Source organism: Castor canadensis, chromosome 9 (assembly GCF_047511655.1).
Source record: "Castor canadensis chromosome 9, mCasCan1.hap1v2, whole genome shotgun sequence".
NCBI classification, from domain to species: Eukaryota; Metazoa; Chordata; class Mammalia; order Rodentia; family Castoridae; genus Castor; species Castor canadensis.
Genome location: NC_133394.1, coordinates 56,730,617 through 56,744,747, shown reverse-complemented (window position 1 = coordinate 56,744,747; position 14,131 = coordinate 56,730,617). Strand labels below are relative to the sequence as shown.

General features: G+C 39.3%; 2 protein-coding genes across 5 annotated transcripts in view; one reads left to right on the top strand and one right to left on the bottom strand.

The window, feature by feature from the left end:
• Positions 1 to 9,371, bottom strand: part of Bbs12 (Bardet-Biedl syndrome 12) — a 33,667-nt gene extending 24,296 nt beyond the window's left edge. Inside the window, exons 1-2 of one of the 3 annotated variants that reach the window (XM_074041685.1) lie at positions 9,216 to 9,366; positions 3,043 to 3,238 (exon numbers count right to left, since the gene is read on the bottom strand). The gene's annotated coding sequence lies outside the window, so the exon portion shown is untranslated. Of the gene's footprint in view, positions 1 to 245; positions 3,004 to 3,042; positions 3,239 to 9,215 lie in introns of those variants that run through there. The other 2 variants (XM_020172270.2, XM_074041686.1) reach the window with 2 other exon arrangements.
• LOC109691923 (centrin-4) overlaps positions 1 to 13,087 on the top strand; it is a 93,532-nt gene extending 80,445 nt beyond the window's left edge. Inside the window, exons 1-5 of one of the 2 annotated variants that reach the window (XM_074041690.1) lie at positions 9,413 to 9,598; positions 10,866 to 11,012; positions 11,687 to 11,815; positions 12,516 to 12,653; positions 12,908 to 13,087. In XM_074041690.1, the coding sequence (XP_073897791.1) occupies positions 9,596 to 9,598; positions 10,866 to 11,012; positions 11,687 to 11,815; positions 12,516 to 12,653; positions 12,908 to 12,997 (507 nt within the window). In that variant the 5' untranslated portion in view covers positions 9,413 to 9,595 and the 3' untranslated portion in view covers positions 12,998 to 13,087. Of the gene's footprint in view, positions 1 to 9,412; positions 9,599 to 10,865; positions 11,013 to 11,686; positions 11,816 to 12,515; positions 12,654 to 12,907 lie in introns of those variants that run through there. The other variant, XM_074041689.1, reaches the window with a different exon arrangement.
• The last annotated feature ends 1,044 nt before the right edge of the window (positions 13,088 to 14,131 follow it).

The following is a 14,131-nucleotide window of genomic DNA, read 5'->3' as shown; positions in this document are numbered from 1 at the left end:
AAAACTTTTGATACACTCAGGCATATAAATGAAACATCAAAATATACTCTAGGACTCCAGACCTCAATAATCCTGAGACTCATCTTGTCTTATAACTATCTGATTTTACTGCATTTTACTGAGATTCCCCTCACATCAACAATTCCCTACTTACCTGGTTTAAATTAGATTTGTCAATGACTAAAATCACTTGCTGGCACAAATGTCCTTAAATGCCTGCCTCTCCTTCATTTCATCTTACTTACCTTGCAAAGTTACTAGTTTGAATGAACTCCAACTCTACTTCATGCTTGCTCTAGAGCAGCTGAAAAAAAAAAAAATCTCACAAAACCATGCTCCTTTGTGTCACTTTGGATCAGTGAGCCCAACCTCAAGTGGCCCCTAATACAGCCTGGCAATCTATTTCCCTACTCCATTCAATTTTTTTTATTTTATGGTAACTGCCATCCATACATTATTTAAGACAGTTTGCCGTACAAAATTTCTTCTTATATATATTTCTTTTAAAAGCTTTAGGGTTTTAGTCTTTTTGAAATACTAAGGTGAAGTTCACTTAACATAAACTTAACTTTGGTACAATTCAGTGGCACATGCTACACTCACAATGTTGCACAGTTACTACCTCTCATCTAGTGCCAAGAAATTTCATCACCGCCAATGAAAATGCTATACTAAATAGTCACTCTGTCCCCTTCTCTCCAGCCCCTGAAAATCAAATTTGCTTTCAGTCTATATGGCTTCACCATATTTTATATATAAACATAAAAATATTTTATATAAATGAAATAATGTGTGACCTTTTATGCTTTTAATTTAGCAATTTTTAAGGTTCATCCTTAAATGAATCAGTACATCATTCCTTTTTATGGCAAAGTAACAGTCCATTGTATTTTCACATTTTGAATATCCATTCATCTGTTGATGGACATTTGGTTTTCCCCCACCTTTTGGCTATTGTGAATTGTGCTATAAAATTTATGTACAAGTATGCATTTGAATACTTGTTTTATATCCTTTTAGACAGGGTCATATGGTAATTCTATTTTAATTTTTAAGTAACTGTCAAACTGTTTCCCATAGCAGAACCTTCCCACTGGCAATGTACAGGGTTTGAATCTCCACATCCTTACTGTATTAGTTTCCTAAGGCTGTCATACTAAATTACCACAAAGGACTGGAAGGCTTAAATCAATATGCATTTATGCTGTATGGCTCTGGAGTCTAGTACCTGAAGTTAAGGTGTTGGCTGGGCAGTGCTCTCTTAAGGCTCCAGGGAAGAACCCTTTCTTGTCTTCTGGCTATTTCAGGCAGCCCCTGCCTTCTATTACTTAACTCTAATCTCTGTTTTATAATCATGATGACAGTTATCAGATTTCAGCATAATCTGGTGTGACCTCATCTTAACTAATTACAAAGACTCTATTTTCAAATGAGATTCCACGAGCACATGAACTTTCTGCGTGTGTTTATGTGTTAACACTATGCAGTCATCAGTATACTTAACACTTTGTTTTTGTAAAAGTTCAGACATTCCAGTGGATGCAAACTGCTGTCTCACTGTGGTTTTGACTTGCATTTTCCTAATGTAATGATGCTGAACATTGTTTTATGTACTTGTTGGCCATTATATATCTTCTTTGGAGAAATGTCAAGTATTTTGCCCATTTTAAAATTGGGTTGATAAGGGCTGAGTCTGGTACCACACATCTGTAACTCCACTAGGGAGGCTGAGGCAGGACAATTTATCTGTGAGTTAGAAGCTAGCCTAGGTTGTACATAGAGAGATCCTGTTCAAAACAAACAAGTTGGGTTGTTAGTTATTTTTTGGTGTTAAATTTTAAGAGTTCTTTATATACTCTGGTTACTGGACCCTTATCAAACAATAGTCAGCCCTATACATCAATGGGTTCTATATCCCTGGACCCAGCCAAATGTGGTTGGAAAATACTTTGAAACACAAACTTACATCTGTAACTAAACATGCTCAGGTATTCTTCTTATCATCATTCCTTAAACAATGCAGTGTAACAACTATTTACAGAACATTTACATTAGGCAGTATAACTAAGTGTAGATATGGTGTAAAGTGTACAGTAGAATGTGTATAGGTTATATTCAGATACTATTCTGTTTTACATAAGGGACTTATGCATAAGTGATTTTGGTATCCATGGCAGTGATACCAAGTACCTGCATGCTGAGGTACTTTCAAATATATTGTCTCATTTTATAGACTATATTTTCTACTTTTTTGATAATGCTCTTTGATATACAAAAGACTTTAGTCTTGATGAAGTCTAATTTACTAGGTTTTTGTTGTTTCATGCTCTTGGTATAATAGCTAAGGATCCACTGACAAATCCAAGGTCATATATACTTAACCCAATGTATTCTTGAAGGAGTTTTATTAAATTTATGGTTTGTTGATTAATTTTGGTATAATTTGCATGAGGTGGAGGTCCAACTTCATTCTCCTGCATGTGGATATCAAATTGTCCCAGCACCATTTGTTGAACAGCCTATTCTTTTCCCCTTGAGTAGCCTTAGCACCTTTGTCAAAATTTAATTGGCCACAGATATATGTTTATTTCTGGATTCTCAATTTAGTTCCACTGGTCTGTGTATTCACTTAAGACATATCATGCTGTTTTCATAACTGCAGCTTTGTAGTAAGTTCTGATGTCAAGTATGAGTTGCAAATGTTGTCTTTCTCTTTACATTCATGTTAATAATTCATCTTATGCTGATTTTTGTGAATGGTGTAAAGTAAGGGCTCTTTTTTCCCTTTGTTGCTCCAGAACAATTTGTTCAAAGGACAAGCTGAAAAAGACAAGACTGGCTTTTTTGCTTGTTTTTCATTTCTAACATATTTTGAGAGCTTACTACATGTGAGGCACTTTACGTTGTGTGAGGCTATATTGTGCAATGTAGCCCTCACAAATATGAGGTAGGTACTATTACTATTGAAGTAATATAGAAAATGAAGCACAATAACAAACATACAGGAGTCTCAGAGCTAGTAACTAACGACTGTGATATTACCTTCTGGCTCCCCCTCCGGTGTGACAGCATTCTACCCTCTCTTCTTCAGAATCTTCCACGCATTTCATTCTTTCAAAACCCTCAGCCATCTTCCGAGCCTTGTTCATACTCTTAACATGCATATGTCAATGTCTTTTTTAGGTGTCAGAGTCTCTGCCTAGGCTTTTCAGCACCATGTTTAAACCACAAGATAATACTGTATGAATCAAAAGAACAAAAGGAAAAATAAATCAAGCCACACACACCTATAATTCCAGCTACTCAGGAGGTGGAATCAGGAGGAACACAAATTTGAGGCCAGGCTAGGCAAAGTTAGGGAGACCCTTTCTCAAAAACAACAGAAAACAAAAGATCTGGGGGCACAGCTCAAGTGATAGAGGGCCTGCCTCACAAGCAGAATGACCTGAGTTCAATGCCCTATATTGGGGAGGGGGGAGGAAGAAAAAATCATAGGCTATTTCAAATTTAGAGTGTATATATATGTGTATATATATATATATATATATATATATATATATATATTTTTTTTTTTTTTTTTTGGCTTTTTGAGTCAGGACCTTGCTATGCAATCCAGGCTGGCCTTGAACTCATGATCTTCCTGCCTCTGCCTCCCCAGTTGTGAATGCTGGAATCACAACTGTGTGCCACCTGCTAGTCTGTATTGAGTTTCTGTGAAGAAACTCAAGAGATCTGCTTTAGCATTTGAAGAAGCAATTCCAAGTTTAAATAGTAATTTATATTAAAAAAATTACTAACTTTGGAAGAGCTCTTAAGATTATTTTTTGAAGAGGTTGCAAAGAGTTACAATTAACACAAAATTAAAGGTCATAACAGTAATTCCTCATTTTCCCAGAGGTTGTATATTAAAAGCAATGACAGTGAAGGGATGGAAAAATGGATAATTGCAAAGATGGTAAGTACCACTGGAAACTTTTCTTTGCCTTGCACTGACACAGTCTGTTTCTTGTCCTGCTATGCATTAGTACTGATGTCTTCCACAAACAGTTCTCTGTGTTCACTACCTGCTGGCGTAGTGTTTAACTCCCTAACTGTAATGGAAGAGCAGAAGCAGACTATTTAACTGGGATTTTGACATCAGAAGTTTTCTTTTTATAAAATCATGTCTAGTACTGTCTAAGGTACTTAGTTTAGAATACTAAAACATGCTTTTCAGAAGCTGCATTTAAAAAAATCAGTATTTTTTGATGGGTATTATTAGCATTTTCATCATCAAAACCAACATTTTGTTCATGTTCCAGTCTTTTCCAAATACTATACTCTAATCCTGTAGTCTGATCATATTACTCCACTGTTTAAAAACCTCTCAGAAGAATCTTTACTCCTTTGTCTGACACAGGAGTCCCTTTCAAAACTGAACTTGGGTCCTTTTCCTACACTCAAGATCTCACAAAGCCTCCCCAGTTCACTTGGAGTCAAAGTCATAATCCTTATAGTTCCTTAATAATATGTACTTCTTCCCTTCTGACTTAATCTCCTACTATTACTCTACTTTGCCTTGCTCTGGATATCGTTCTGTTCTTGGGACATACCTTAGTATTTCTGTTATAATTGTCCCTTCTTTCTGGAGTGCTCTCCTCCAAAAAATCTATGGATATCTTTCTGTTCTTGGGACATACCTTAGTATTTCTGTTATAATTGTCCCTTCTTTCTGGAGTGCTCTCCTCCAAAAAAAATCTATGGCCTTACTACCTTTAAATGTTTTCCCATATTTCTTTTCTCACTGAAGCGCCCCTTAAACTTACTATAAATATCACAGCCTCTTCTTTTCCCTATACACTCCAGACACCGTTTATCAGCTCTACTTCCTATTTTTCCCTGTAACACTTACTAGCTTAGAAAATAGCACAGTTGACTTATTACTTACAGACTTTTTTTCTCTGTTGGACTGTACTTTCCCAGAGAGCAATTTTAGTCATTGAGGTATCCCAAGTACCTAGAATAGTGCCTAACACATTGCCAGGCACTAAATAAATGATAAGTTTTTCACATTTGTTATTCCAAATTTGAATACAAAAGTGAAAGCAGATCTCACACTTCGTATTCCTCCAACATGAATATAAGGTTTAATTACATTTGTAGCTGCCACAATTCCTATTTGGTACTGCCTTAGTTAGGGGCCTTAATTACTTCTTTTTTTTTTTTTCCGACTTCAAGTCCCTGCAACTGTAATAGCACAGGGCCTGCCTCAGATTTTATTTTTTTTTCTCCATTTTTCTTTTATTATTCATATGTGCATACAAGGATTGGTTCATTTCTCCCCACTGCCCCCACCCCCTCCCTTACCACCCACTCAATACCCAGCAGAAACTATTTTGCCCTTATTTCTAATTTTGTTGTAGAGAGAGTATAAGCAATAATAAGAAGGAACAAGGGTTTTTGCTGGTTGAGATAAGGATAGCTATTCAGGGCATTGACTCACATTGATTTCCTGTGCGTGGGTGTTACCTTCTAGGCTAATTCTTTTTTGATCTCACCTTTTCTCTGGTACCTGTTCCCCTTTTCCTATTGGCCTCAGTTGCTTTAAGCTATCTGCTTTAGTTTCTCTGCGTTAAGGGCAACAAATGCTAGCTAGTTTTTTAGGTGTCTTACCTATCCTCACCCCTCCCTTGTGTGCTCTCGCTTTTATCATGTGCTCATAGTCCAATCCCCTTGTTGTGTTTGAACCAATAAAGAAATGGGCACGTGAACTAAACAGACCTTTCTCAAAAGAAGAAATTCAAATGGCCAGAAAACACATGAAAAAATGCTCACCATCTCTAGCAATAAAGGAAATGCAAATTAAAACCACGCTAAGATTCCACCTCACCCCTGTTAGAATAGCCACCATCAGCAACACCACCAACAACAGGTGTTGGCGAGGATGCGGGGGAAAAAGGAACCCTCTTACACTGTTGGTGGGAATGTAGACTAGTACAACGACTCTGGAAAAAAATTTGGAGGCTACTTAAAAAGCTGGACATCGATCTACCATTTGATCCAGCAATACCACTCTTGGGGATATACCCAAAAGACTGTTACTCCAGAGGCACCTGCACATCCATGTTTATTGCAGCACTATTCACAATAGCCAAGTTATGGAAACAGCCAAGATGCCCCACCACTGACGAATGGATTAAGAAAATGTGGTATCTATACACAATGGAATTTTATGCAGCCATGAAGAAGAACGAAATGTTATCATTCGCTGGTAAATGGATGGAATTGGAGAACATCATTCTGAGTGAGGTTAGCCTGGCTCAAAAGACCAAAAATCGTATGTTCTCCCTCATATGTGGACATTAGATCAAGGGCAAACACAACAAGGGGATTGGACTATGAGCACATGATAAAAGCGAGAGCACACAAGGGAGGGGTGAGGATAGGTAAGACACCTAAAAAACTAGCTAGCATTTGTTGCCCTTAACGCAGAAACTAAAGCAGATACCTTAAAGCAACTGAGGCCAATAGGAAAAGGGGAACAGGTACTAGAGAAAAGGTTAGATCAAAAAGAATTAACCTAGAAGGTAACACCCACGCACAGGAAATCAATGTGAGTCAATGCCCTGTATAGCTATCCTTATCTCAACCAGCAAAAACCCCTGTTCCTTCCTATTATTGCTTATACTCTCTCTACAACAAAATTAGAAATAAGGGCAAAATAGTTTCTGCTGGGTATTGGGGGGGTAGAGGGAGGGGGCGGAGTGGGTGGTAAGGGAGGGGTGGGGGCGGGGGGAGAAATGAACCAAGCCTTGAATGCACATATGAATAATAAAAGAAAAAAAAAAGAAAATACCCAACACAAAAAAAAAAGAAAAAAAAAAATCTAAACATAGACCTGCCATATGCTCCAGCAATCCCACTCTTGGGGATATACCCAAAGGAATGCAACTCAGGTTATTCCAAAGGTACCTCCACACCCATGTTTATTGCAGCACTATTCACAATAGCCAAGTTATGAAAACAACCAAGATGCCTCACTACTGATGAATGGATTTAGAAAATGTGGTACTTGTACACAATGGAATTTTACCCAGCCATGAAGAAAAATGAAATCTTATCATTTGTATGTAAATGGATGGAACTGGAGAACATCATTCTGAGTGAGGTCAGCCAGGCTCAGAAGACAAAAAATCATGTTCTCCCTCATATGTGGACTTTAGATCTAGGGCAAATGCAGCAATGTTGTTGGACTTGGATCACAAGAAAAGGGGAGAGCACATATGGGGGATATAGGAATAGGTCTAAAGAGGGTTCCTCCTTCACATGGTTGTCAGAATTATCTATGCAAAAGCAAAAATGTAAATCAGATACTCCACTGCTGAAAAATTTAACTTTGAAAATAAGGTTTTTACTTCTTAAGATAGGTGCTCTGTAATCTAACTTCCATTTAATTTATAAGACTCATCTTCCACCTTTTCTTAAATCCCCATATTGCCAGAGTAGAACATACCTTTTATTTTTTACTTTGTACCTACTATACTCTGATTTGAATATCCTATCCTTTATTCATCTCGATTGCTGATATCGTTCATGACCCAAGACAAATGCCACATAGCATCCTGTATTAAAAACACTGCATTTATGTTTGTGTCTATTTACCCCACTAATCTGTTGATCCCTTGGTTTTATTCATCTTCTGTACTCTACACTCAATTCGTTTTAAACTTCTAGTAGGGTATGACATGTAGAAAGCATTAAGTAAATTTGGTAGATTTAAAAGATTTAATATTTTCTCAGATTATTATTAAAGTTCTATAGTGCAATCAGATTAGTAAATTATTTTTCAAGATAGAGTGTATCCTAATCAAGGCCTGGAAACTGGAATCTGAGGCTATCATTAAAAAAATAAAACACCAAACATTTACATCCCAACTATGAGAGCCTAAATTACAGAGTGACTTTTAATTGCTGTTAGATCAAATTAGATCCTGGTCAATATTCATTTTTAGGTCTCAGAAATCCCTTTAAAATTAATGTTAAAGATGAAGTATATGACCTGAAACTGTGATCAAAACAACTTTCCCGATGAGATAAGTGGCCTGAAAAAAGTGTATTACAGCTAAATGATTAAAAATTTTCCTTAATTTTTAAGGAAAATTTGCATCTTCTTACTTCCCACTGGGGAAAATTTACACCAAATGTATCCCCCTCCTCCTTATTTGTGGTGCTTAGCTATGAACCCAGGGCCTCACTCATACTAGCAAGTGCTATACCACTGAGTAACACCACCCCCACCAGAAAAATCACTTGTAATATACGGATAACCTTACCTATTTCCCAGAAGCCCAATGAGATTTAATTATTTACAGTGGATATCTGCCTGAGATACAATATGAGCAGAGAGACTAACAGCTTGGAAAATGTGCCGAATTTTATTTGCTATGTATGAAAAATTACTTGGAAGAATGCTTTAAGAATGTGCTTTGCACACTTTCCCTGTCCAACCATTAAGGAGATGAGACAAAGGAAAAAGACTAGCCAAGAGTTAGTATCCTTCCTAAATCCCTGTTGGAGAATCTGGAGTGCATTTTAGAAAATAAAATATTTACTTTACAGAAGACACACGGGATTCTGATAGGCAAGCAATTCGGAAGTCTAGGTTATCACCTCTGCATCTGTTAACAAGTCAGTGGTCCACCTGACCCCAGTCCTTCTTTCCCAGGTTTAAAAAGGCCGATCCCTGGGTAGGCTCAGAGGGGCAGCACCGGCAAGCCTGGTGGTCTGAACACATTTATTTGGCTCCCAGTGGAGCCAAATCTAAATCTGGGCGTTTGTGAGTCCAAGCCAAGCGTGCGGACCTACGCTTGGAATGGGTGCACACCCGGCCAAACCTGGGGACTCAGCCAAGGGAAGGGCTGGGGGCGTGTGGGGAGGGGCTCTCAAACACGTAACGAGCGGGGCGAAGTCTCCTCCACAATTGCACAAATGCAGAAACTCCCCCCTGCAGGGAAGACCCCCTCCCTCCCCCCCGCCACGCACCACGTGCAATGCTGGTGCCACCCAGGAGAGGAAGAGGGTAGGCCCAGGCCCCGTGCTGTGGCGCGCAGTCATGGCGGCCCTGCCCCCGCAGCCATCCATTCCCAAGCCCGACCCTCCAGTCAGCCTTTCCGTGAACGCAGAGGTCTCGTCACGTCTTAACCGGTACCTCGGAGGGGAAACACCTCGCTACTAACCTCGCGGCCTTCCCCAGCGCCGGGGTGCGGACGGAGCCCCCAGGCTTCCCGTGACGCGCGCAGGTTCCTCCACCTGCACTCACGCACCAGCTGAGGGGCCGTCAAGGGCTGCGCTGGGTCCAGCAGCTTCAGAAAACCCGCAGAAAAGGAAATTTCCGTAAAGCCGCGGGCTGAAACGGCGAGAACTTTACACTATTGGTACAGAGTAGAGAGGGGGCGGGCCAATAGGCTTTCCTTTATGTCCACTGGATACCACATCCGTCAATTATTAGGCCACTTTGGATGGGCGGGGCTCCGTGAGTGGCGCGGAGAGCGGCCTTAGCAACGGCTTTCGAGCTGTGAACGTCGCAGTTGCTCTGTGCAGCGGGCGGGTTGGGAACATGGTGAGTGCCATGCTGTAACCTCCGCCTGGGCGTGGGACTAGAGCTCAGGTTTTCCCCAGAACAAGGAAGGGATTTTATGTATTTATGAAACGTGTTATTTGCCTCCGTTTCGTGATCCTTGTGTGTCATTAGTGATCCTTCAAGCGCCAAATGGGAACGGATTTTCTGTGACCCAGAGACAGAAGAAAGGGTCTCCAGGTCCTTTCCTCCCTCATCAGCCCCATCCGCCGCTAATACCAACACTCCACAAGCGGGTCGAGTGTGGGCGTCCGCGGGGTGGCCTCGTGGCGGGGAAGGCGAGGATTCAGAAAGCTACCCTGGAGGACCACGGCCTGAATGGAGAAGCCGTCAGATGCCAGGAGCTGCAGCAGAGCCTGAGGACTTAATAGGGACCTGCCAACTGCAAGATGACCTCCACCTTCCACGTGTTAGGTGGATACTGACCATGCCCCAACGTGGTTATTTTTATACGGGTCCTTGAAGGAGTGTTTCACCTAAAACGTGGTTTTAAACTTTTCTGTCTGCTAGAAGAGGTTGGGAGAGGATTCTGTGTTCCAATCAAGCATCCCCCCCCAAACAAGCAAATTTTATTATGAAACCTAGGTGTACATGAAAGCAAATAATCCTTAAACGGATGCTTTTCGGATATATCAAGTTAGGCTAATTGCATTGTGACCTAAGACCATCCACCATTCATCTTCCTTTGCTTTTCCTCCTTCTCAAAAGGCATTAGGTTTTTGGTTTTGTTTTGTTTTTCGGCAGTTCTGGGGTTTGAACTCAAGGCCTGCTGCTTGCTGCACTGCATACAACTTAAACAGCACTCTAGTCCTTTAGTGTTTTCCTCTTTTGCCAGGGTAACCTTGGATTGAACTCCTTCTACCTCTACCTCCAAGTACCTGGAATTACATTCATGAGCCACTGTTCCCATCTTGTTCTTTGAGATAGGGCCTTCCTAACTTTTTGCCTGGGCTGGCCTTGAACTTTAATTCATCCTCCTATCTCTGCCTCTCAAGTAGCTGGAATTATAGACTCAAGCCACTGCACCCAGATAAAAATGCACTGATTTCAAGGAAAAATCTTAAGTGTTTAAAAAGGACTGGCTTTCCACCCAAAGCATAAATATTAGCAAGGGGAAAGGGAGAAACTGTTGATGTCATCAGGTAGCAGGAAATAGGATGCTGTTCATGTTCATTTATTACATTTAAAAGGTTCATCAGTTATTCTAATTAAAAAGTTTTTTGTTCACCTATATGTATATTTATTACAGGCATCCTACTCCTGCACAAGTTCAGGCCAATGGAAGAAAAAAGCAACAAAAATTGAATTGAATGAAATCCAAAAGCAAGAAATTAAAGGGGCTTTTGACTTATTCGATGTTGATGGGTCTGGAACCATAGATGTGAAAGAACTGAAGGTTCTGAAATTATTTCTAATTCTAAGACATGTAAAAAGCTGTACACTAATTGTATGAGGAATACACTGTGACACTTCTGAACAACCTTACCTTGAACATCAGCTAGATTTGCCCCGTCATCTCTCCCCTGATCCCCTCCCTACCCCATCTAAAACAGTTGTGAAAGGTACATAGACCATATTCCCCCTCCTTCATCTCCTCCATTCCCCTCCCCTCCTCTCACAAGTACCTCCAGGATCTATTTTACAGTCTTGACCTTTGTTTCTAATTCCCAAGTTTTTGTGGAACTTTTTTAGGGGAAGATTTGACGCAGGGCCTTGGGCCTGCTAGACAAACAATTGTACCACTGATCTATACTGCCAGCCCATATTTGTGGGAATCTTTAAGCCTTCGTTTAATAGTAGACTTCTGAAGCCTTGATATAAAGCCTCTGCACTGCACTGCCAAAATAATGTTGTGTTAAACATTTCAATTGTGTTTTATATATAAGTAGGCCAAAGCCCAGAGTGTAACAATGATGTTACACTTTATGTCACAGTAGGATTGGAACCTAGGTCTGATGACCTAATTTTCTAGCTTTATGCAGAGACAGAGAGAGAGAGAGAAGCTATTAGTAAGTAAAAATATCAGAATGAGATCATGGCAAATTAAATTTTATTTCCTTCCTATTTCAGATTGCAATGCGGGCCTTAGGATTTGAACCAAAGAAAGAAGAAATTAAACAAATGATAGCTGAAATCGACAAAGAAGGAACTGGCACAATTAGTTTTGAAGATTTTTATGCCATTATGTGTATAAAGATGGTATAGTCATTTTACTTTTCAAAGAAATACAAGCAGTACTGCAATTAGAAGCTTCATAGCAATTAGAGGTTTCATAGATTTGGATCTAGGTGTTTAAGGATGGTGAGATTCAGATAGGAATAGCAAGATTAAAGATGACTTCAGGGTGGTACTGAAAAGACTGGTATGGAGAAGAGAATTTTGTCAGGAAATAATGAGGATACATGACAGAATAGACTAGGGTCATATATTTGGCAAGCATTTTGAGTACCTATTTTTGCCAGGCACTATTCTAAGGAGTCTTGAATGGGTTGAACTTCTTGTTCTCTTGGAGCCTACATTTTTGGAAATGGACTGAATTAAGGGTTAATAAGAGGCACATTTTGTTTACCACCCAGTGCCTCTTCCTGCTTTCCATAAGTGATGCATTTAAGCACCTTGAGGGCAGATGGGAGTACACTGGAATAATTTTATCCAGGACTTGGTGGTGCACACCTGTAACCCCAGGACTTGAGAGGCTAAGGCAGGAGGATTACCAATTTGAGGACTGGGCTACATAGTAAGACCCTGTTTCAATAAGAAAAAATGCAATAAAGTCAGAGCTTAGCTTCCTGGTACATGACAGCTCTAGAACTGTGGCCAGCTTGACAGAATAAAGGAATAAATGAAAGACTAGGGACAGCCTCCCTGCTCTTGTCACTTACATTTCATTTTTTTAAAGAGTGAAAAAGATGAGAAAGAAGAAATATTGAAGGCTTTCAAATTATTTGATGATGATGATACTGGAAGCATATCACTAAATAACATCAAGAGGGTTGCCAAGGAGCTAGGGGAAAATCTAACAGATGATGAACTTCAGGTAAACCCTGCTTATTTTATAAGCAGAATTATAATTTTATATAATAATTTATATACTGTATTCTAAGTTTGACTATAAGTTAAAAATAAAATTTCATTTTGAGTGTATTTTGAATATTCACTTACATCATTTGTTTTTCTTTTTGGTGGTACTGGTGATTGAACTTGAAGCCTCAGGTGTGGTAGGCCACACCTGCAGCTCTCATTACTCATTTTTCATAGATTTCATGTATCATGTTACATTTTGTTTTACAGGAAATGCTTGATGAAGCTGATCGTGATGGGGATGGAGAAATAAATGAGGAAGAATTTTTGAGAATGATGAAAAAGACAAGTCTTTATTAACACTGATTTTTGTGCCTTCTAAAAATTGTTAGCAAATTTATATTGTTACACAGTTCAATAATGTGATACCTGAATGCATTCATTTTCAGTTTTTAGTTTACATACACATATTGGCCTATTTATGTATAATCCATGTGAGAAGTTACATTTCTACCAATATGTTGCTTAATCTACGGCATCAAGAAACAAAACTACTTTGGACCATGAATCCAAGAACCATATTCATCACAGTTGCTATTTTTTAAAGCCCCAGGTTCCAAAGAGAATTCTTTTTTTTTATGAAGTTGGTCCCATATTCAAATGAATTTGGCAAAAAAAAATTGCTTTCCCAATTATTTTCCTTTGATGCAACTCTAAAGAAACTGATGAACATTGGCTTTTTAAACCAATTCTTCAAATGAAAGTATTAAATAAGACTGTCTGACAACTACATTATTTACTAATGTTCTTCTAATGGTTATTGCTGTGGTTTGAATGTGTTCCCTCCGAATTTCAGGTGTTGCCAAAGTGATTGTGTTAAAGGTGGGACCTTTAAGAGGGGATTAGGCTGTGAAGGCTGCTCCTTCCTTAAAGGGATGAAGGCCCTTTTAAAAGAGGCCTTCTTGCCCTTCAGCCTTCAGCCATGGGAAGACACAGAAAGAAGGCACTCACTATATCACTACATCTTGGACTTCCTAGCCTCCAGAGCTATGAGAAATATTTGTTCTTTCTAAATCACTACCCACTCTATTATCATTGTAAGTTACCTAGTTAATGGACTGAGACAATTCTCCAGGCACCTGGAATCCAGAATCATCAAGAGACTGATGGAAACCGATTACCATGTGAACTAAATCTTTGACTTAGCTTTAACTAACATCCAATTTACAGATGAGATCTACATCTAATTCATCATTATAAACTTCATAGCACATGGCATATACTAGACAAAATTTTTTTGAGACCATTTCTCATTGCATAGTCCAAGCTGACCTGGAACTCACTATGCAGCCCAGATTGGCCTTGAATTCATTCTCCTGCCCCTGTTGGGATTACAGGTGTACACCACCTCACCAGACTCACAATCCAAAAGTTTTGATGTTAAGTGATTGAAATGATTTTCCCTTTATCGTCCATAAGTAAGCATTGTTCTAA